Source organism: Corapipo altera, unplaced genomic scaffold, assembly GCF_003945725.1.
Source record: "Corapipo altera isolate COAL_440 unplaced genomic scaffold, ASM394572v1 71, whole genome shotgun sequence".
Lineage (NCBI taxonomy): Eukaryota > Metazoa > Chordata > Aves > Passeriformes > Pipridae > Corapipo > Corapipo altera.
In genome coordinates this window covers 4,533,776-4,554,764 of record NW_020884916.1, presented here as the reverse complement: position 1 = coordinate 4,554,764, position 20,989 = coordinate 4,533,776, and the positions used below count along the sequence as shown (strand labels likewise).

The 20,989-nt window shown below is 50.8% G+C and overlaps 1 protein-coding gene across 7 annotated transcripts in view; it reads left to right on the top strand.

Moving 5' to 3' along the window:
* LOC113952903 (protein CEPU-1) overlaps positions 1-20,989 on the top strand; it is a 231,655-nt gene that overhangs the window by 178,968 nt on the left and 31,698 nt on the right. For all 7 annotated transcript variants that reach the window (XM_027655455.1, XM_027655452.1, XM_027655450.1 and 4 more), the window contains one exon: positions 2,735-2,967. In XM_027655455.1, the coding sequence (XP_027511256.1) occupies positions 2,735-2,967 (233 nt within the window). The remainder of the gene's footprint in view (positions 1-2,734; positions 2,968-20,989) is intronic.

The window sequence follows — 20,989 nt, the reverse complement described above, 5'->3', positions numbered from 1 at the left end:
TATATATATATATATATATATATATATATATATATATATATATATAGGCTCAGGAGCCTTAAGAGGCAGGGGAGAATATAAAATAGCGGCTTGAAGCTCGCCGATGGCAGGGACAGGGAAGCGTGGCTGGGTGATAAGCAGAGATTGTGCCTGAGTGCTGTGAAGGGCAAAAGCACTTATTTCACTGTTGCCTCATGCGTTACCTGAGCCCCGCTGCTTTTCAAAGGCACTTAAATGCCCATATGATAGAGGGAATGCTTGGATTGCACACTGTCTGGCTCCATTATTATCCAAGGATCTCCAAGCTGATGCATTTCATAAGGAGGGCTGACGTGGAGGAGGAGAGAGGAAATATATAGTTTTAGTTCAGCCTGCTTACAGGTCCTCAAGGGTAATGTCTGCAGAAGGGACTGGCCTGAGAAATTCAAGCCACGTCTGGTTTCTCATCACCCAGCCCTGGACACCCCTGTGTTCGTGCAGAAGAACCACCACAGGAGCCTATTTCATGGTACCAGAGCCAAACACCAAATATCCAATTCATTTTATTTGTGCCCCATAGGTCTGAGCTACCAGCAGAGCTGAGGTTCGGAGTTCAATAGACTAAACCCATCCTCTGGGAAGAAATTTCTGGTTTAATTCAACTTGAGCAACTAAACTCTCAGGTTTTTTACTCAAGTTGTAATGCAGCTGAGAGCAAGAGCCAAGTTCTTGGTGTTCAGCCCAGGCTGAATCTATTGCTATTTTTTATGTAGATCATAAAAATCTGCTCACATTTAATTTATTATTATCGTAATATCATCATGGAACAGCAGTAAAATTGTTTAATTTATCAGATGTTTTTCACACCAGAGAGGGAGGATGGCACAGGAACTGGGTACTGGCAAATCAGGGGTGTCCTGGGCTGCAGACGACCCCTCTCACCTTGGGCAGGTCTCCTCATGAGGGTCCATCATCCCTAACCCCCAAATGTTGTGTGTTGAGGCTGACTGGGTTAATTTGGCTTTTCCTGCAATCACTGGGGACAGAAATACCTCCAAAAAGAGGCTGAACAAGATGAAACAACTTATCCCTAGGCATGTACCTATGTCTTCCCTGGCATCAGAAGTGGACACAGGAACAGAAATCTCCCATTATATGATCTTTAAGGTTGAAAAAGCCTCTAAGATCATCCAACCCAACCATTCCCCAGCACTGCCAGGTCCTCCACTAAGTCATGTTCCCAAGTGTCACATCTATATGACTTCTAAATCCCTCCAGGGATGGTGACTCCACCACTGCCCTGGGCAGCACGTTCCAGGCCTTGACAACCCTTTCAGTGAAGAAACTTTCCCTAATATCCAACCTAAACCTCCCCCCAGTGCAACTTGAGGCCACTTCCTCTTGTCCTATCCCATCCTCTAACCCTGAAGGAGGTTGTAAGGCCCTCCAGCAAGGAGACAGCTCACCCAGAGAAAAGACACAATTCCATGCCACAGATGCATCCATCCTGGCTGTGCCCTCCCCTGCCACTGCAGTCTGGGATGCAGAGCCCATCGAGCCCCTTACATTCCATGAGGTCACTCCATGGGAGAACTCCCAGAGGCTGCTGGGCTCTTTTTTGGTGCCTCCCAAGTTAATTTGCATCCCAGCCACTGGACAAGTAATGAAGTAGTTTGGGGAGGAATATAAACAGTGGATTTTAGGCAGAGTGGGTTTATGCAGGGACATTATCCTCTGGAGCCGGCATCCAGCAAAGCACAGCTCCATAATCCCAAACTTTCTCCAAGAGAAGCAGGGGTTTAGCTGGCTTGGCTGCTGCCTAGAGAAGGGCTTTGTGCTTCTCTGAAGGTGATTCGTGGCAATGAGGGGTTCAAACCTTGTTTGGGGATCTGGGGATGGAGGGTTACAGGGCTGGCAGAGACCTTTGGGAGGAGCAAGACTGGTCCCAGCTAACGTGGACAGGAAAATAATCTCCTTCAGGAGCAAAGTCTCTTCTAAGTTTGTGCTGTGTTGTCTCCTGGGGGGGCTCAGTTGCTTACTGAGACTGAATATAGAGGATTTCTACCTCCAAAACATCCCTCCCCAAGCGAAATGCTCAGCTGGGGTGAGGTGCTGGGAGGGAAGTGCAGCGATGCAGGTGATGGGTAGGGAAGGAAGAGCTGACAGAGGGGACAAATGGTTGGATGCTCAAGGTTTCTCTTTAGAGGTGTGTGTCAGAGCTGGCTTTCTCCAGAGATAAATTTTCCTTGCTCCTTTGTAAAGCAGCACAAGCTGCTTTCCTGTCATTGCCTTGCATTTCTTTGTCTGGCTGTGAGGATGTGAAGGTCTGCAGAGAGAATGACAAGTGATGGGCTTGGGCAGGAGGTAACAACCTGCATCCCCCCCAAAATAGGTGTGCTTTGAACTCAGGGTGGAGGGTTTGGCTCAGCTCTGGTTGTGTCTGTGTTTGCAAAGGAGTAAATGGGAACAGAGGAGTGAAAGGTGCTTTGGTGGCTGGTCCTGGGTGACTCTGACCTCCCCGCATCTGAAAAAAGTGGGAAGCTCTCGGGCAGAGCTCTGGAGCCGCCAGTTTAGATGGAGCACCGCAGGTAAAGTGCTGACCTTGTCCTCTTTGGACACTGAAAGCACTTGGTCTCTGAAACTGCTGCTGACAGCAAAGCTAAAAATAGTTCCCAGAGGGCCAGGAGGGTTGGGGAAGGGAGGGAGAGCGCCCGGGAGCAGCGCACGGATGGGTCACCTCTCTGCCTCTCCCCAGGTGCTCCGTGGACAACCGAGTCACCCGAGTGGCCTGGCTGAACCGCAGCAGCATCCTCTATGCTGGCAATGACAAGTGGTGCTTGGACCCTCGGGTGGTGCTCCTGGCCAACACCAAGACCCAGTACAGCATCCAGATCCAGGATGTGGACGTGTACGATGAGGGCCCCTACACCTGCTCCGTGCAGACAGACAATCACCCCAAGACATCACGCGTCCACCTCATCGTGCAAGGTAAGAGTGAAGGAACTCATGCAGGGGTTGGGCTTGGGGCTTTGGCTTGTGTTCCTTTTGCCCAGGTGTCTCCTGGCACAACTTGGTGCAAATGTAGATTCCGACAGACAGGCTTGGAGTGTCCCAGTGCAGCTGGGCAGTGCATTTATCCAACTTTCCTGGCATGATCCCGGGGCTCTGATACAGGCAGCGCTGCCTCCCGACACAGTCGCTGGCAGACCCGTGTTGCTGTTTTTGTTGTTGCATTTTGATGGTTTTTTTGTTTTCCACGCTGGAGGCATTGCTTGAAGTAGAACTTGTGCTGGGGGAAAAAAGAGAGCTGGCAGATTTGTGTGCTTTGTGGGGGTGTGTGTATGCCTAGCAACAATATGTGTTTGTGTGTTGGAATTCCATACTTTTGGGAGCAGGGGGAGGAGGAGGAAGGCTGGCACAGGGTGGTGGAGCACTTTTGGTGGCCAAGTGGGTGCATCTTCATTGAGTGTGTGAGCACATACTGGCTCTTGAGAGGGGACAGACAAGCGTGGCCACACGTGATGGTCAAGCAGATGGATGTTGATGGAATATAGCTCCTGTCTGCATGTGGCAGGATGTGTACTGGACAACAGGGAGCCTCCTGGTGGGACAGATGGGGCCTGGTGAGCTCTTAGCCTCAGGGAAGATTAATGGAAAATTTCTAATCCCTTGCTAGCAACCATTTTTTTCCTGCTGCTTCTTCTGTGATTTGGCCAGGAGCCCTCTTAACATGACAGACCAGCTTGAGTATTGGAATCTCGTCTCGGGCTAATTTTCGAATGCTGATGGGTGTATTGATTTGGAAACAAGCTGGGTTAAAAAGGCATTGGTCTTGTACACAGAGTCGGGTTGAGCTAATCCGCCGTCGATATGCCAGGCCTGAGCATTATTGACAGCCTAATGAATAGAAGGGGGGAAAAAACCCGAACTCAGGGCCTTTATTTTCCTTCTTCCCTCCCTTTTCATTTTTCCTTTCCTCTTCAGGCAATCAAGCCAACTAAACAGAGCTGGACTTTCTCCATCTCCATTAACCGCGGAGGGGAAGTGGATGCATTCCCAGCCAGGATCTGGCTGTTTATCTTGCAATCTCTTATTACCTGCCTGAGTTTCTTAAGCCAAAGTCGATCACCCACAAGTTCTGAAGTTGCTATCAGATGCTGGGGTGATGCAGGACAATTTCTATCTGTTCTCTTCTGATTCCCGTTTCCTGACCTAAATTTCCTGTATCACCAGACATCCAGGTCCATCCCTCCCGTGTCTTGCTGGATCATTAGGAAGAGATATTTGGGGGCTGGAGGAAAAGGTCAGAGCTCAACTCCTTGCAGTGGTACAGTTAAGTGCAGGAGGATTCAGTGATGGGCTCAGTCCTATAACATGCTGAACATCCTCATTGCTGCCAGAGAAATTCTGGCTCTGGAGAGCGAGCCCCCTAATTTGAAGAGCTATTGCTTGGCTCACCCAGCCCTTTCTCAGAGCAGGACATGAAAGTGAATATCATGTCCAATTAAAGGGAAACCTGCCTTAATAACCTCGAAGCAGATTTGACTGGGGTGCCAGGATTAACTCTCCTGCCTTGGAAAATGGGCCCTATAAATATGCATTTTGGAATAATCCTGTCCGAAACGACATTCAGCTTGTGGGAAGTGGTGCTTGTTCCCTGTCCCAGGAAAGCAGGGTGTCTAAGTACCATATTTCAGGGATGTGCCGACTTCAGCACGTGGCTCTGGGATCTTTTGCCCCTTCCTGCAACCTGATAGGAAAGGAGAAGTGGTGAGAGGAGGTGGGAAAGGGAATGTCCCCTTTTAAACAGGGTTAGTCTAGGTGCAGCCAGAAAGAGGGAGGTGTTCAGGTTGCTCTAAGCAGGTCCTGACTTTCCCCTTGCTGAACCAGGAAAGGCCCTGGGGGCACAGCTCTGGAGGCAGGAGCACTCCACCTCTCAGGATGCAATTAAATCATGCCCTGGGGGAGGCTGTGCTCTCCAAAGGGACTGGCTGTGGGGGACAAGGAGCTCTTCCCCTTCCAGCCAGGATTTCAGCAGGCTGCTTGCTCCCCCAGGCAGGCAGGTTGGGTGCATATCAGCCAGAGTGCAGGCACCCTCAGGCCATTCCTCCTTGTCCACAGGTTTAGGGGATATCACTGAGAAACAGCCGTGGAGGGAGGGAGTGAGGAGCTCTGGGGCATCGTGTTGGCCAAGGGCTGCTGGAGGGAAGTGGTGATATGGGAGAAAGAGCAAAAAACAGGAGAGAGATGGGGGTAGGAGAAGAAGCTTCCTTTAGGGTATGAGGCTTGGGAATAGTCCCCTAAGGCAGTGGGAGAGAATCAGCTGGAAACACCCAGAACCAAGAATGGCCTGACTGCTCCACATTCATTTCTAGGTTGGCTCTATTGATGGCCAAGATCCCAAAAGAGGTGGGTAGAAGGCACCTCAAGAGCTAATTTAGCCCATCCCCCTGCAACCAGGCAGAGGCATCGCTGCCAAACACTTGTGAAAGCTATTCTTGAAAATCTGTAACAAAGCAGGTTCTTCAGTGTCCCCAGACGATCTATTCTACTGCTTCGCTGGCTTTATAATTAGAAAATGTATAGCTAATATCTAACTTAAACCTTCATTGTTGCAAATGAAGTGGAATTTTTCTCAGCTTATTCCCGGCGGATGGAGGGAACAATTGATCAGTGTCCTCTGTAATAACCTTTTGCTTTTGGGAAGGTTGTTATCCTGTAGCCACCTTCTTTCTGAAACCATCCAAGCTCTGTTTCTCCCACTTTTCCTCATCGGTCAGGCTTTCAGAAACACTTGTCAGTCTTGAAATCCCGGTACAAAAGGGAAGAGGTGATTGCTGCTGATCCAGGAATAGCAGGTCGGTGCCTCTGTGCTAATGTGGGACAAATGAGCCCAGGAATGAGACAACAGACCCTTGGCACTGAATGCATCAAAGTTCAGACCTGCTATTTTGAGGACTGCTCTAAATGGGGTCAGGCTGGTAATGCCAAGTTGATGTGAGCCAACAGCAGAGCTGCCAAAGGGACAAGAAGGTTCTTAGCACCTGGATCTTCTCTCCCAGATTCCAGATAGACCTAAAATGAGCGGCTCAGGGAGCATCCGTATCATCAGCAGGGTCTGGAAGGTGGTCCCACTCCTTCAGCACTCATTCCTTCTCAGGAGGAGTTACCATAAGACCAGTCAAAGCACAGGGAAGCAGCACTGCTCGTGTTTGCAGGAGTCTGCCTTGGACCCTGGGGAGAGTGAGGCGCTTGTGGGTGTAAATCCCAAAGAGACAAAATCCAGGGAAGCCCCACTTGCAATAGAGAAGCTCTGAACTTGGACAGAGGCAGAAATCCAGAGTGAGAAATAGGATTGAGATCCCACTGACCTCTACAGAGTGATGCTTTCCCTTCCTCTCCTCTCTGGTTTCCTTAACAAGTCCCACTTCTTGCAGCAGCTCAGGCACAGCCTCCCCCTTCTCCCTGCTCCCCGCAGGACACCTCAGCTATTTAAGCCATTCTCCGGGTTCCTGGGCTTAAAAGAGAGAGGGGAGGGAGGAGGAGAAGGCCGATATCTGGAAAGCTCTTATTTGTATTGATAATAAGCCGTCTCCAATGTGTGTCTGCAAAACACTCCCACTGCCTTGTAAGATGCATTAAGGGAAGTTGGCCTTATCTCAGCGCGGGAAATGGACTTGGGGAAGGAGGCACAGCGCCTGCCAGAGTTTAATCTCACTTAGGCACACGAATTTGCATGATAGAAAATGGTGGAATTTTAGTGCTTAAAAAGAAAGAAAGAAGGAGAAAAAAATAAAAAAGAGGCAAAAAGCAGGCAACTGGGGGATATTAGCGCTTTCCTGCTTCTTTATCAGTTTCCCTGGCCCTATCTGCCTCTTGCTGTTGTCACTAAAGCAACTAATCACCCCTCCCCTTTTGTTTGGTGTAAATGAGTTTTCCCAGTCTTTACCGAGCCCAGGTTAATCTTCAAATCCCTGCCTTTGTCTGGGAGTTAATTACCTGCTCGGCGGAGTCCGGGGGCTGTGGGCACGGGTGGCAGAGGGTGGCGGGGGCAGAGGTGGCACTGCCGGTGGCCCCTCTCCCTGTGCTGGGATCACCACTGCCAGGGTGTGTGTCAGTGAGATAAAGGCAGCAGTGGGGCTGCAGCACCTGAGCCGGCTTTGTTTCAACCACCAAACTCTGCCCAATTAATTTTCCTTTGATGCCACAAGCTCCCTTCACTGGTGGGACGACAAGGAGAACTTTTTGCGTCCGTTTTCCTGCCTTGGTGCAGGGGAAGCACCTTCCCTGTGAGCAGAGGGGCTCACAGCGAGGAAGGCTCAGTCCCTGCAGTCACCATCATCTTACCTGCGGGGCTGAACCTGTCCCCTGTGCCTCCAAAGCCACTGGTTCTGGGAAGGAGGAGGGGCAAAGGGCTTTGCCCACTGGTGGCAGAGGATGTGCAGGCGTTGGTCACCTATGAAGCCGTGAGCTGGAGTTCCACACTGGGCAGGATGCTCCCCCTGCTTTACTGCTCTGTCCACACCTTTTCCCCCGTGGGAGCAACTGTTCCTTCTGGAAGCAAATGTAGGTTTAGATAATTCCTTCTCGAAGGCACGTGGGGAACTGGGAGAGCCTCCCCGAACCGGCAGAGTGGAGGAAACCGACGGCACGAAATGGAAATGGAAATCCTCCCTCGCTTTGCCTGTGCTCGGCTCCTTTGACTGATGTGCTCCTTCCCGGCTCTCTTTTGTTGCTAATCACCGGCCCTCTGTCAAAGCATCTTTTCCTTTTGTGTCAGGGCTGTTGTGGAGGACTGAAGGTCTCCCACGCGCTCTCACGCACTGCCCTAGTTTCTGGCTCTTTATACCCATTTTGCTCAGCCCCCACCAACATCTCTGCATGTCCCACATCCTTTACTGCCCCTGGAGCTCCCCATCTTCCCCCCAAGGTTACCAACCCTTGCTTCTCCATGGTGTGCTTGTCCATGTTCCCTTGTGGAGTGACCTCATACCCGGCCAGGCTCCCCCCGGCCTCCCCCAAGTCACTTGACCTCTTTGCAAATCAGTTTAACATCTGTGAGGCAGAGATAATAATTGTCACCTACTTCACAGGGGGGTTGATGAGGATTAATTCATTAATGTCGACAGAGGTCTTTGAAGATGGAATGCGCTATCTGAGAGCTAAACGTTATTATTAATTAGCAATTATATCGTGGGGCAGGAGCAGGGGGGGAAAGGGACTCCAGAGTCTGTACTGGAAGTGTTTGCTCTGGGCTCACTTTCTGCCCTTGCTGCAGCTTCAGGCTGCCCCAGTTTCATGTCCCTGCTGCTGCTGGGAGCCAGGCATGCTGGATCCCACCAGGGACATGTGCCACCGGTGCTGCTCCTTCCCTGAGCATGTGGGTGAGCTCGCTGGGGTAAAGAATAGGAGGGATGGGGATGTGAGCAGTGCTCGAGTGCATTAACCTTGTTAGAAGGAAAGGAAGTTGGTCATGGAGAGGAAGGGATGAAGGGAAGGCACAGAATCCCAGACTGGTTTGTGTTTGTCCCATGGACAGGGACACCTTCCACCAGCCCAGGTTGCTCCAAGCCCCGTCCAACCTGGCCTTGGACACTTCCAGGGATGGGGCAGCCACAGCTTCTCTGGGCAACCTGTGCCAGAGCCTCCCCACCCTCATTATAAAAAACTTCTTCCTTATGTCTAATCTAAGTCAACCTTCTCTCAGTTTAAACCCATTCCCCCAAGACATGCTCAGGGCTCGCCTGGCACCGCAGCGATGCAAGCGGGCCAGGCACCACCAGACCCATGGAAGGATGTATCCTGTTCCCAAGGAGAAACAATTGGCAGGAGAATGGAGCAAGGGGAAGGAAGATCCAGTGATTCATAAGACACACAGACCAGTTCCATTTCCTTCCTGTTTTTCTTCTTCACATACACCCAGGCTGTGGCTGATTTCTGCTTGTCTCCCCTGATGTAACTAATCCCACGTGTTGCTGGGTTCCCTCAAGAAGCACCAACACAAATCCTTTGTGATCCCATCCAGCTGCCCTGTGCCTTGATGCTGGGGGCATTCCCACCTCCAACACCCTCGTAGCTCCACTGTTTCCATCCTCCCTGTCTCAGCTGTGTGTGCTTTTGAGGCGAGCTCAGTGAAACTCTCTCTGCTACTCCCTCAGAGCCACTCAGGTCACCCTCTGATCACCCCTTTTCTAGAAAACAAGAGTCTGCTCTTCTGTGAGCCTTTCTGAGCACTCGAGCTCCCAGCAGCCCCATTCACCCACCCTCTCCAAAGGCTTTCATGGAGAGGTCACCTGCCTCACCCGGAGCCATTCAACAGTGACTCCGCTAATTCCTTCTCTGGAGCCAGTGAATCTGGGAGGGCAGTGGCTCTCTGTGCCAGCAGCTCTCCAAGCAGGGAGGACTGGAGTTGTCTGTGGGTCTCCTGCTGCACGATGAGTCCCCTTCCTTCCCCATGGATTTACCAGCCAAGGGGGTGGCACAGCAGCACCCAGGATGCACACCGGGCACCTCCCGTGGCCGTGTGTTTCCAGAGGAGCCTTGTTCAGGCTGATAAAGCCAGCGGGGGTTTAATGAGGTCACTGCAGTTTAATGTTACTGCAGTAATCTCTTTTGTTTTACTACATTAAAATATTTGTGGTGGAACGGTTGGACCACTGTAATGTGATAGCTCTACCTTAATGTTATTGTTGCCATGGCAACGCTAATGGCGGCTCAATAACATTATTGCAATTTAATCTTACGACAATAAAATTAAGGGTAGAACAGTGAGACCTCGACTCCGTAATGTTACTACAGTAACAGCATTGTTATCGTAACCAGGGGAGCGGAGTCAACTCGTTGTAGTGTAACATCGGTACCAGAGCTTTGTTGTTACTACAGGAACACGGAGCATCCGCCGAAAACCGCGGCAGGGGATGAATGGGAGGAGACGTCACCAGTGTGCCGGCGCTGCTGCTACCCCGGGGCTGTCAGCACGGGGAGGTCACGCTGTAATCCCGTCACTTATCCCCCTAATTCCACAATTGTGGCGTTTTTATCGGGGTCTTTCCTCTTCTCCCTTCGTTGCCGGAGCTCTTTGGAGCAGATCTGTTGTTTCAGCGGCAGTAACTCTGCAGGGAAGGATTTAAAGCGCTGCCTCCATCTAGTTCCAGATCCTTCTGCCCAGCGTTTTATAGCATGTGGCTGTTATGGAGTGATAACGTTTTATATTTATATGTCATCTTTCAATGTGAAGGATCCCAGCACAAGCTACAAATTATTACTCTGCTGCAGGGCCAGGCAGGGAACCGGGAACACGCGGAGAGTGAGAGGAGGGGGTTTCATCCAAGGGCACAGATTCCTGTGCAAGTGAGGGTCCCCTTTGCTTAGAGGATTTATCCACAGTCCCCAAACGTTGTGAGATGGGGCAGGGATCTTTGTGCATCCCAATCCACGTGCCCCAGGCAGCACCTGCCATCACCAGGGTGGGCATGGGGAAAATTCCCCCCCTTTCCCAGCTGGCAGCATGGATTGTATCAGGGCTGGACAGGTTTAGTGCAGGCAGTGGGGTGACAAGGTGCAGGTGACATCCCTGTGCCATTCAGGGGCTCGCTGCAGTTTTCTCCAGCCTCCAGGGGAGGGAGGCAGAGCTGCTGATCTGTCCCCAGAATCACAGAGCTTCCCTCATCCTGCTCAGGCCCAGCACTTCCAGGGATTTTGTACTTGCCATGCCCAGGGATTTTGTGCTTGCCATGCCCAGGGATGTGTGTTTGCCATGTCCAGAGATGCAGACTTGCCATGCCCAGGGATTCATGCCTGTCGTGCCCAGGCATGTGCTCTTGCCATGCTCAGGGATATGCACTTTGTGCCCAGGGATGCAGGTTTGCTGTGCCCAGAGGTGCAGGCTTGACATGTCCAGGAATGCAGTCTTTCCATGTCCAGGGATTCACACTTGCTGTGCCCAGAGATGCGTGTTTGCCATGCTCAGGGATGCACAGTTCTTGTTTCCAGAGCTGTGCTCTCACTGTGCCCAGTGACTGAATGCTTGTTGTGCCCAGGGATGCACTCTTTGTGCTCAGGGATGTGTGCTTCCATGCCCAGGGATGCGTGCTTGCATACCCAGAGAAGCACACTTGCCACAGTTGTTGTGTCCATGGATCCAGGCTTGCCATCCCACCACACCTGCCAGCCAGGCTTGATGCCCCACGTGCCCCCCTGAACTACCCACACCTCCTCCTGTCCTGCTCAGCAGGCAGGGATTTTTCCTCTGCTTTGAGCCTCTGTGCTCCCTCGTGGCTTCTCAGGAGATGCCCATCCCCTGACAGCTCTTCCCACTGTTGTTGAAACCTGAATTTGGGTGCTCTGCTGCTCTCTGACCACATCCCACCAGCCCAACCCAGCCTCACTCTGTGCCCATTCAGCACAGCAGCTGCTCAGCTCCTCTCACGCCTCAGCCTTGGATCTCTCTCCGTGGATATTTGGACTCTGACCACCGCAGTAATTCCTTGTTTGTCCTTTAATAAAAGACCCGTGAGCCCCCCTTGACACCGGAGCTGGAATCAGTGGGACCTGAGGCATCCTCTGTGCCAGCTCTTTGTGCCAATCTGGTTCCACATCCATCCTGCCAACCCGGCTCCTCCGGGGGTTACATGTTTGAAAACACGAGCGGCGGCTCATCTCCCATTCACTGTTTTTCTCCATCATTTGCTTTATTAAATATTGATTTTCTGTTGCATTATTAAACTTTAAGTCCTGAGCATAAATTCAGAGTTGATACTTTAATCTGGCTCTTCTTTTTGGCCTTTAGAACTGATTTTTCCGGCCAGTCTCTCCGGAGGCGAGTCCAGAAGCAAAAACCTGTTGCAGAGGCTTGAGGAGTCAAAGGACAGAAGCAAAGGGCTCTTCCCAAGGGATTTTTCTCTGTTTGATGTAGCCTTTGCCATGAAGGTGGCGTCCATGGGGATCCTGGCTTGCAATCCTGCACAGACCACGAGTGAAAGGAGGTTAGGAAAGCATCAGCCAAGCTTTTTCAGGGAATTTTGTACATTCCTGGCTGCAGGAAGGATATTACCCTCTCTTTTCTTGGTGGCATGGGGAGATTGCAATCTGGAATGGGAATTTTGCCTGGAGCCACTGCGTGGGCAGGGTGGAAGTGACCAGCTCTGCTCCCCCAGGGCTTTTGCTGCCTTGCTCTGCCAGCATTGCCATGCTCAGGAGCAGGACTGTGCTGGGGAAGGGAGCCACAGATGGCAGTGCCTTGTCCTAAATGTGTCTCCAGCTCCTGGGTGATGCTGCTCAAATCTGTGCTTTTCTGCTCTACAAAACCAGAAATAGCCTTGGCCAAAACTGCAGACAAAGCCAGGGGATGTGGGTGGCATTGCCACCAACACCAGGAAAGCCACCAACAAGCCAGGAGTGGTGCAAGTGGCCACCAGCACATCCCTGATAGCCAAGGTGGGTCCTGCTGACCTCCTGTCTCCTCCCCTTCCCTATCAGAGAGCTGCATGAGCCAGCCTCTGCCAAACCCCACGCTGCCAGCAACCAGGTGTCTGAACATGTTTCCAGAGCCAAGAGAACTCTGTAGCCAAAAGGGAGGAGGGGAAAGCAGTGTGGCAGTGCTGGCAGGTTCAGAAGGATAAAAAGAAAAAAATAAGAAAATTTAAAAAAATAAAGGCAGAGGGAGGTTTGCAAACGGCTTTTGGATTCCCCATCCAAACAGGGCATGGAACCTGTGCATGGCAGCTGGTGTGCTGAGCAGTGATTTAAAAGCAGGCTCCCAGCAGCAGGGAAAGAGGCAGAGGGGGAAGCAGATGTGAACACAATGCTGGAGATAAAGGAGAGGCCAAGGGAACAGCTGCCAAAGAGCCGCCCAGCCCTGCCACCTCCACGGGCTAAAAAACCTCCACTGAATATCCACAGGCTGAGGACAAGCTGGAGGGGCTCACTCAGACAGTGAAGGGGGGAACTGGGTGGAAAATGTGGCTTTTTCCACTCTGTTCTGCTTGGGTTTTGAAGCAGAGGTTGAAGCTGGGAAGAGGGGAGCTGCACTGAAACATCAGGAGAGTTGTGATCTCGTTTTCCTTTCTGTTCTGGTGCTGCAATGGAGAAGGAAGAGATTTAGAAAGGAGAAAGGGGAGGGGAAGTGGGAAGTGAAGAACAAAAAGGCAGGGATCTTTGGAAAAATGGTCCTTCAGGAATGACATGGAAAAGTCATCTTGAAATATTTTTGGTTTGGGTTTTCTGAGTCTGGTGGGAGACAGAAGTGAAACCCCTTCACTCCATTCCTCAGCAAAGAAGTGGTTTTGTTCCACAGTCCAAGACTGGATCCCTGGAAGGGATCAGCACAGCCCCACTGGGTGCAGAGGAGAGGGTGGGTGGTCTTCTTGCTTTGGTGGACCCATACACTGATACAGAAGAAATTCTCCCCTGGGAGGGTGGGGAGGCCCTGGCACAGGGTGCCCAGAGAAGCTGTGGCTGCCCCATCCCTGGAAGTGTCCAAGGCCAGGTTGGATGGGGCTTGGAGCAACCTGGGGTGGTGGAAGGTGTCCCTGCCCATGGCAGGGAGTTGGAACTGGATGAGCTTTAAGGTCCCTTCTAACCCAAACCATTCTATGATTCTGTGATTTTTCCATGTCTGGGTTACTGGTCCCATCACACCGGCTGTACAGACACCCAAAAGATTTCAGCTCTCCTCTCCTTGGCAGAATCTTGTGTAAACATCTGGGTACATTTGGAATGAGGCAGTGGAGGTTGAAGACCCTGTGCTGGTTTGGTGTCCTACGTGAGAAGAGCTGAACAGGTCTCAATCCACCCTCCTCTCTACCAAAGCCTCCCCATCACCGAGCCCCCACAGCCCACAGGCTCCCCAGTTTGTGCCTGGGGCTCTCCTTGCCTGGACCATCCTTGAGACAAGGCATCAACAGAGATGTCTTCTCCATGGTTTGCCCTCCTTGTAATCCCTCCTCCTCGCAGGCAGCCCGAGAGCTTCAGCCTTTGATCCTCCTCCTCCTTTGCAAACACTTCTCTCCGCTCGTGGAATTAAATCTCTCTCGCAGTGATTTCCTTCCCTATCTTTTCTTTTTGGCCGGGTCTGTCTGAAATATTCTCTTCTTTTCGCTCCTTCAGCAGCAGGGCTATATAATTGATGGCCTCGCCAAGCTTTCTGTGCTGAACATTAAACCCTTCCTGCCTTGGCTCCGACCAGAGTTCATTCCTTTCTGAAAAGCTCCGTTGTCTGTTTGTGCTCAGATGATTGTTGTTGTGGAGGGGAGGATGTTGTCAGCAGAGAGAAAGGAGAAGGAGGGGCTGGATTTGGCCAGGGCTGTTTTGTAATCAAATCCTGCCCTCTTTAGCAAATTTTCAAGTGGAAAAGGCCTCTTTTAGTAAAATTGAAATACAGCACTCTCCTGAAGGAGGAGCACAAAACCCAGGGCCTGAATTAGTGCAGCAAAAGGTTGTGTTGCTCTTGGCGACGGTGGGAAAACTCTATTTTGCAATGTAGTGAGGGATGCTCAGGCCTGGGCTGCCAGGAGCAGGGGCTGTTCCCATTGCCACGGGCTGAATGCCTGGAATAGGCATCTATTACCACACCACCTTTCCCAGTGAGCCTGCTGAGATCGTTCCTCCCAAGTCTCTGCATCCCAGGAGCTGCCCTGGGAAGGGTGAGCCCCATGCAGTGCTGGAGGGTCCCTCTGTGGTACAGGGAGGCACACGTGGGTAAGGACACCCTGATGTCCTTGTCCTGGTGCTGGGGATCGCTCTGTGTGTGTGTTTTTACACAATGCAAATTCTTCCTGTATCTTTTGGCCTTTTCTGGCACGAGGTGGTGCTTTCCCCGCCTTGCCCTGCGCCGACGACGCTCCTGGCTCCCCGTCTCCCTCCGTGGGTTCTCCTCACTTAAAACACAGCAAGGCTGAGGTGATTACAAGGATTGGAGATGCAGTGACACTTCCCTGCCAACAAGTAATTGATTTATTAAAGACATTACAATACATTCATGGTTGAGCGTAAGAGTTTCCTTTGAACTCGCTCAGAAATCCGAAGGGATTGTGCCTGTTTGCAAGTACCACGGGCAGAATAAATCTGTGCTCCCCCATCGCCTCCTCCCTCCCCCCCCTGCACAGCCACAATTTCATTTCCCTTTGACTGGCGCGAGTAAATATCACAGCTCGACAACTCCAGTCCAGTGACTGGTGTGATCCAATTTAATAGCATTTAAAAATTCAAAGTGATTGTAAGCCAAATGGAAATGTAAGATTTCATACCCAGCCTGCCTTGGGGAGGAAAAGGAAGAATGAGGGAGGGTGCGGGGGATGGAGACAAATGGACTAGATAAAAAATAATGGAAAGTAACTTAATTAAGAGGCTCGAGTCAAGTTAAAAACAGTAATGATTTTGAATCGGAGAACCACAGGTTTTAAAAATGAAAGGGGAAGAGGAGAGAAAGGAAAGGAAAGTGTGGATAAAAAGCCTCCAAATGATTAAATGGGAGGAAAGGGAGGCATGGGAAGAATGGGGTAAAAATAGTCCTTCCATGAAAAGCAGCAGCACATGGGGAATAGACGGTGCCGATGATGAGGCTGGGCATTAGGAAGACAAATAGGGAAATTAAGGATGCTCTGGGGGGGATAACTCCCTGTGGCTTTTCTGGCGTTCTCGTAGGCATGAGTGTGGCCATGAAGAAGGCTCGAGGGCTTTATTTAGGAGAAATGGGAAAAGAAGGAGCAGTCCTAAAGGAAAAGGAGAACAGCCCCCACGTTCTCCAGGCACATCAATATCCCTCCTTGTGGGAGCATCACTCCCTCCTTTTCATTTGCTTTTAAGTCTGTCAAACGTTGCTTTTTTTTGGGTTGAAGTTTGGTATTGAAATTTTAGTAGCCCCTCTGTGTACGTGGATATCTTGCTGTGTCTCTACAACTTCCTGACTAATTTTTAACCGTGGTCCTCTCATCCCATGCAGACCACTGGAAATACCTGTCCTGGCACCATCCTTTTCCATGGTTTTCTGAGCCTGAAAAGAGCATTGATCCAAACAGGCACTTCTGGGCCATTTGGTCTTCAGGTCTCATTTCTCCATCCATAAAGTGAGAATAATAATGTTCTCTTATGTCACTGGGGTGTTTTGACAATAGGGATAATCCACATTTAAAGGTGTGGGAAGGGTGGTGAGCACCATCACAGTCTCTGGCTTGTTGATATTTTCCCTCCTGGTAATTCCTGGCAGCTTTGGGAAGGTGGACCTGCCTCTGCTGGAGTGATGGATGGGTCACAAGAGATGTGTTCCCATGGGGATGGGAGGAGTGGCAGCATATGGAGGCATGGATCACCTCACCTGTGGTTCATTTGGAACTCCCGGACCTTGCTGACCTCCCACTTCACAAGCTTTGTTCTCCCACTTCATAAGCTTTGTTCTCCCACTCTGTTCTCCCAGATGAGCAAAGGGTCTGGTCATAAGTAGCAGCCTCCAGATCACCTAATCAGAGAATAACAGGGCTGTGCTCCCTGCCTGATCCATTAATTTTTCACTGTAATCAAAGGCAAAGATGGGAAGAAGCCCAAGCAGAGCTGAAGTGTCTGGCTGGAGCACAGAGAGGCACCTGGAAGAGATGGAGCTCGGGAAGGATGGGAGGAAAAGGGCTGTCTGGGGACAGGCTCTGATGGCAATGGAGGGATGAAAATAGATAAATGAGGCAAAATGGGCATGGATAAACTCAGAAGATCCAAGTAGACTTGAAATTCAATCAAAACTTGGGGCTTTCGCTCAGTTCCACATTAACAGCACGAACCTCAGTGGTTTTTGAAGTAAAGCCATCAGGTCCAGAGCGGCATTTTGGGAAGTGCAGCTCATCCTCCTGCGAGGGTGGGAGAGCACCACGCTCCTCCTGGGCAGGGGCTGGTGGCTTCTTGAATTAGCTGAGTGTCAGTGTGGAAAGTGTAATCATAAACACTCTGTGCTCGAGCCGAGGGAGAGAGAGCACGAGAGTGCCGAGATAAGAACAAATATGCAAGAGCATAGTGTGTTTTTAATGGAAGGGAGATTTATTTCTCTCTGTGTCTTTTTAAGCCTCTAGATAGATCATAAAAAAACCCAGCCCAACCCACACACAACCTGTCTGCCTGAAATAGCCGAAATGTAATTTAAAGAGCATCATTTTAACTAATACTTCACTTCAGAGACACCTGCCCTACATTCATTGGAGATGCAGGCTGCATTAGAGCATCTGATTTATCTTTGGAAAGGATGTTTGAGCTCCTTTGTTCCTGCCAGGTCCCTTTTGAGGAGTAAAGTGGCACAGGGGCTGTTCAGAGAGCTCAGCCCTCGGCGTAATGCCCGTTCCTCATGGACAGAAAGCTGGGGGGGAGCAGGGGGAGAGCCCTCCCACTCTCCAGGAGCTGAGGGGAGAGCAGGAGAATGGGACCTGGCTGTTCTGGCTGGTCTGGGGGAGAGAAACTGAGGTCCTGTGCAGAATTTTATCAGGACAGTGTGTGCTGATGGACTAGATGAGCAATGTCATGGATACTTGCTGTTCCTTGGTATGGGAGACTCCAGATTAACTGGAAAGGGCTATTTACAGGCACATCCACTTGAGATACAGTTCCTAAACTAGATCTGTGCACCTCATCTTAGGTAAGTCCTACCTACACATATAGATCATGGCTGGCAGGACTGTCCCCATGCAGAAACGTCCCCAACTCCAGTCTCTGTGGCCGTAGGCTCTGGGTATCTTATAATTTTATGTGTTGATGTGTTTTTAATGAGCCTGCAAGGATGAGAAATCCTTGTCATTGTGTTGATGGAGAGATGAGACCCAACGAGACTGAGGGTTTTGCCCAGGAGCACTGTGGCAGAGCAGGCATCAATCCATCCTTCTCTGCAGCCTGTTCACCCGCAGCAAGGAGGCTTTTCTATCACTGAAAAAACCAAAATTCCACAAATCATGATCTTCTCTCAGGGTGTGACCCACTGGATAAAAGATCCACTGTTGCCCTGCATCCCTCAGGTCCCAGGCTGGTCCCCACCAGCCCAAAGCTTCTGCCGGGGGACTGCTAACGAGGACGAGGGAGTGTGGGGACGAGCGTGAGGACAGGCAGGGAGAGGAGAGCTGCTGTCAAATCCCTCTCTCGCCCTTTCTGCTCTGAAGTTCACTTGTAATATTTTCCTCGACTCGGGCTGCTAATGCGTTTTGTTCTCCAGAGTGCGCGTGGCCCGACTTCCCGCGCAGCCTTTAATTAGTTTCTGGATGATGACATCTCCTCCGAGAATCATCTCGGCGTGTCCCTCCGATCTCGGGGGGAGATAAAGGAATCTAATAAAGACATTCAGCATTTCGAGGTGATGGGTTTGACAAGCCTTGTATTAACCACGAGTCGCGTTCCAACTTTCTGGGGTGCCGTCGGCGCGGCTCCTCCTCGCTCAGGGGCTTTTCCCACGGGGGTCTTCGCTGGTACCCAGTGGAACGAGAGGAGCTGAGGACCCCGTGTCCCCTGAGCAGGGTGTGACAGAGCCACTGTCATTTTGATGGTCACCATGGAGGCAGTTGTGAGAGAGGCTGTCGTGCCTTGAGGAGAGGTGTCAATAAGGCTGGAAAAATGATGCAGGTGTCTTAAGGATTTGAGATCCTTCAATTTTCTGCCTTTCATGAGGCGTTGCTTGGCTTGCAGGGGGAATCCCAGGTGGCTCGGGGTGCAAAAACTGGAAACTAGATCCGTGTGGCGTGTGTGGAGTTGAAAATGAGATCTGTCTAGACAGGGAGCTGAACTGCCAAACACTCCTTGTTTGGCTGCATTTCTTCATGGATAATAAAGCAAAAACTTTACTTTTACATCTTTCTTCTTGTTTTCTTTTCATTCAGCATCATTGGACTCAATTTTAGAGGAGGTAATGAAGCCCAGAGCAGTGCCACGACTTCCTTCGGGCATTGTAACATGAGCACAGAACTCTCCCAGACCTGAGCGAGGGATTCTGCCTCCTCTTAAAGCCGCTTATTAATAGTCATGCAAGCAAATTCTAGTTTGATTCCCCACAGGTCTGGGGCTTGGTAGAGGGGTTTTCTTCCTTTTTGTGGCAGGAAAAAGGATGCAGATCCTTTCAGAAATTTGATAGCAGGGGAGTGACTCTAGAGAGGCAGCACCTTGACTCCTTAGGGAGCTGCTCTTCCTCCAGGTTGGTAAACCTGGGCCCATCCAAAAGTCAGGAAAAAGTCCTTGTGCTGGAGTCCTGCCTCTCCTATCACGCCAGGTTTACTCTGGTGTATCCCTCGTTGACTGCAGCAGTATTGCTGATTTATGCTGTCGTAAGTGGAATCAGATTGGGCTCCCTTTTGGCACTTAGCTGTAAAGTTTGTCTGCAGAAACCCTGCTGTTTATGAGGTGAATTATACCCGCGCTCGCAAATACTTTACTAATGAATGATTGGGAACGTCTTGGTTCCCCCCTCCTCCTCTGAGTTATTGGGATGCCGTGCCGTACAACCTGCTGCAGAGATGGGTGGAAAAAATCTCGTGTCCTCCAAGCTTTGCTGCAACAGGAGCCGTTACCTGCCTGGGAAATCATTCAGACACATCTCGGTGCCGTGTGACACATCTCATTACGCCTCGCTTTAAAACGAGCAATTGTCATTAGTTATTTATTAATTGCTTATTAAGGTTGTTATGTATGTCCTCTTCGTTTCCAGCCGTCTTTCTTCACGGCTTTGCCTGCTGCCAGATTTGTGAAGAGGGGGGATCAATCCCTGGGCAAAGCTGGGCCGAACATGGGAAGGGGGGGATGGTGCCAAGCCGGGGTCCAGGCAGCCCTGAGGGGAAGGATCAGCACCCCCAAGGGGTTCGTGTACAAATCTATGTGACCAAGCAGGCTCTAAGGCTGTGTTTGCCCTTCCTCACACCCTGTGGACATCCTCAAAAGGGCTTCTGAGCTGGGAGCATATGATGGAAGGATGATGTGATGAAAGGATGATAGGATGGAAGGTTGGTGTGATGCAAGGACAAAGCCCTCTCTGCTTTTCTCTTAATTATGATTGTGTTAAAGCAGCACAAACTGATTTAAAAGCCCATTATAACACACCTGTAATTGAAGGCACAGGGCTCTCAATTTGCTCCCTAAAGGCAGAAAGCTTTGGAACACAAAGGAGGGAGAAGGCATAATGGAGGTGCCTGGCACTGCAGCAGCTGGAGCATTGTTCCTTCTCCAACCTGGGAGCTGCAAACCACTCTGGTTACAACCTGTACGAGTCCTGGAACCTGATTTTGGGGTCCCTGCCTTGTGCCTTGTCCCATCTGACTTTGGCAGACCCCTCGAATCTTGGAGTGGGGGTTTGGTTTGACTCACAGCATTGCTGCAAGGATACCCAGCACAGCCAGGACTCCCCATCCCCAGATCCCAGAGGCAGGACCCGTGGTAGGAAACTCTGTAAAACACAGGGAATTCTGTGTGTGACAGCAGTAAGAAGCTGTTATTAAAGCAGGAGCAGCGTCAGGCTGATGCTCAGGAAGCTGCCAGTGCACATCACAGAACGCAAGTCTGACTCTGCCTCTTTTTCTTTCTTCCAGACACTTTTATAGTTGTTCTTTGTTGTTCCCTTTGATCTGGAGCAGATGCTGCTCGTGCTGGAAGATGGAGGTTTGCATGTTTTATGAAGGGGAAGCAGGCACTGCGAGGCTTCCCGGGAAAGCTGCTCGCTCCCAGGCTGTGCTGGGGGCTGTGAGTCCCCTTCTCTGGAATAACACCTGCTCTGCCTCACTGCCACACCAGAAGGGGTTTGCAGGTCTGGAAAGGTCACAGGTGTATTTCTGCACTACTTCCTTGATTCCCAAAAGTGGGTAGAAAGGGAGTGGTTAAGGCAAAAATATGTAGTTACTCCTTGAAAGGCCCCCAGCTTGGTGAGGCTCATCTGAGGTCTCCTTCCCAGTCTCTGGTGGAGAGAGGTTGTTCCACATCCACACTCCCCTCGTACTCAGGGGACTCCTTGCCTGATGCATGGCTGAAATTTGGGGTGCCAGGGGTGTCAGGGGGAGGAAAGCCCAGGCAAGCA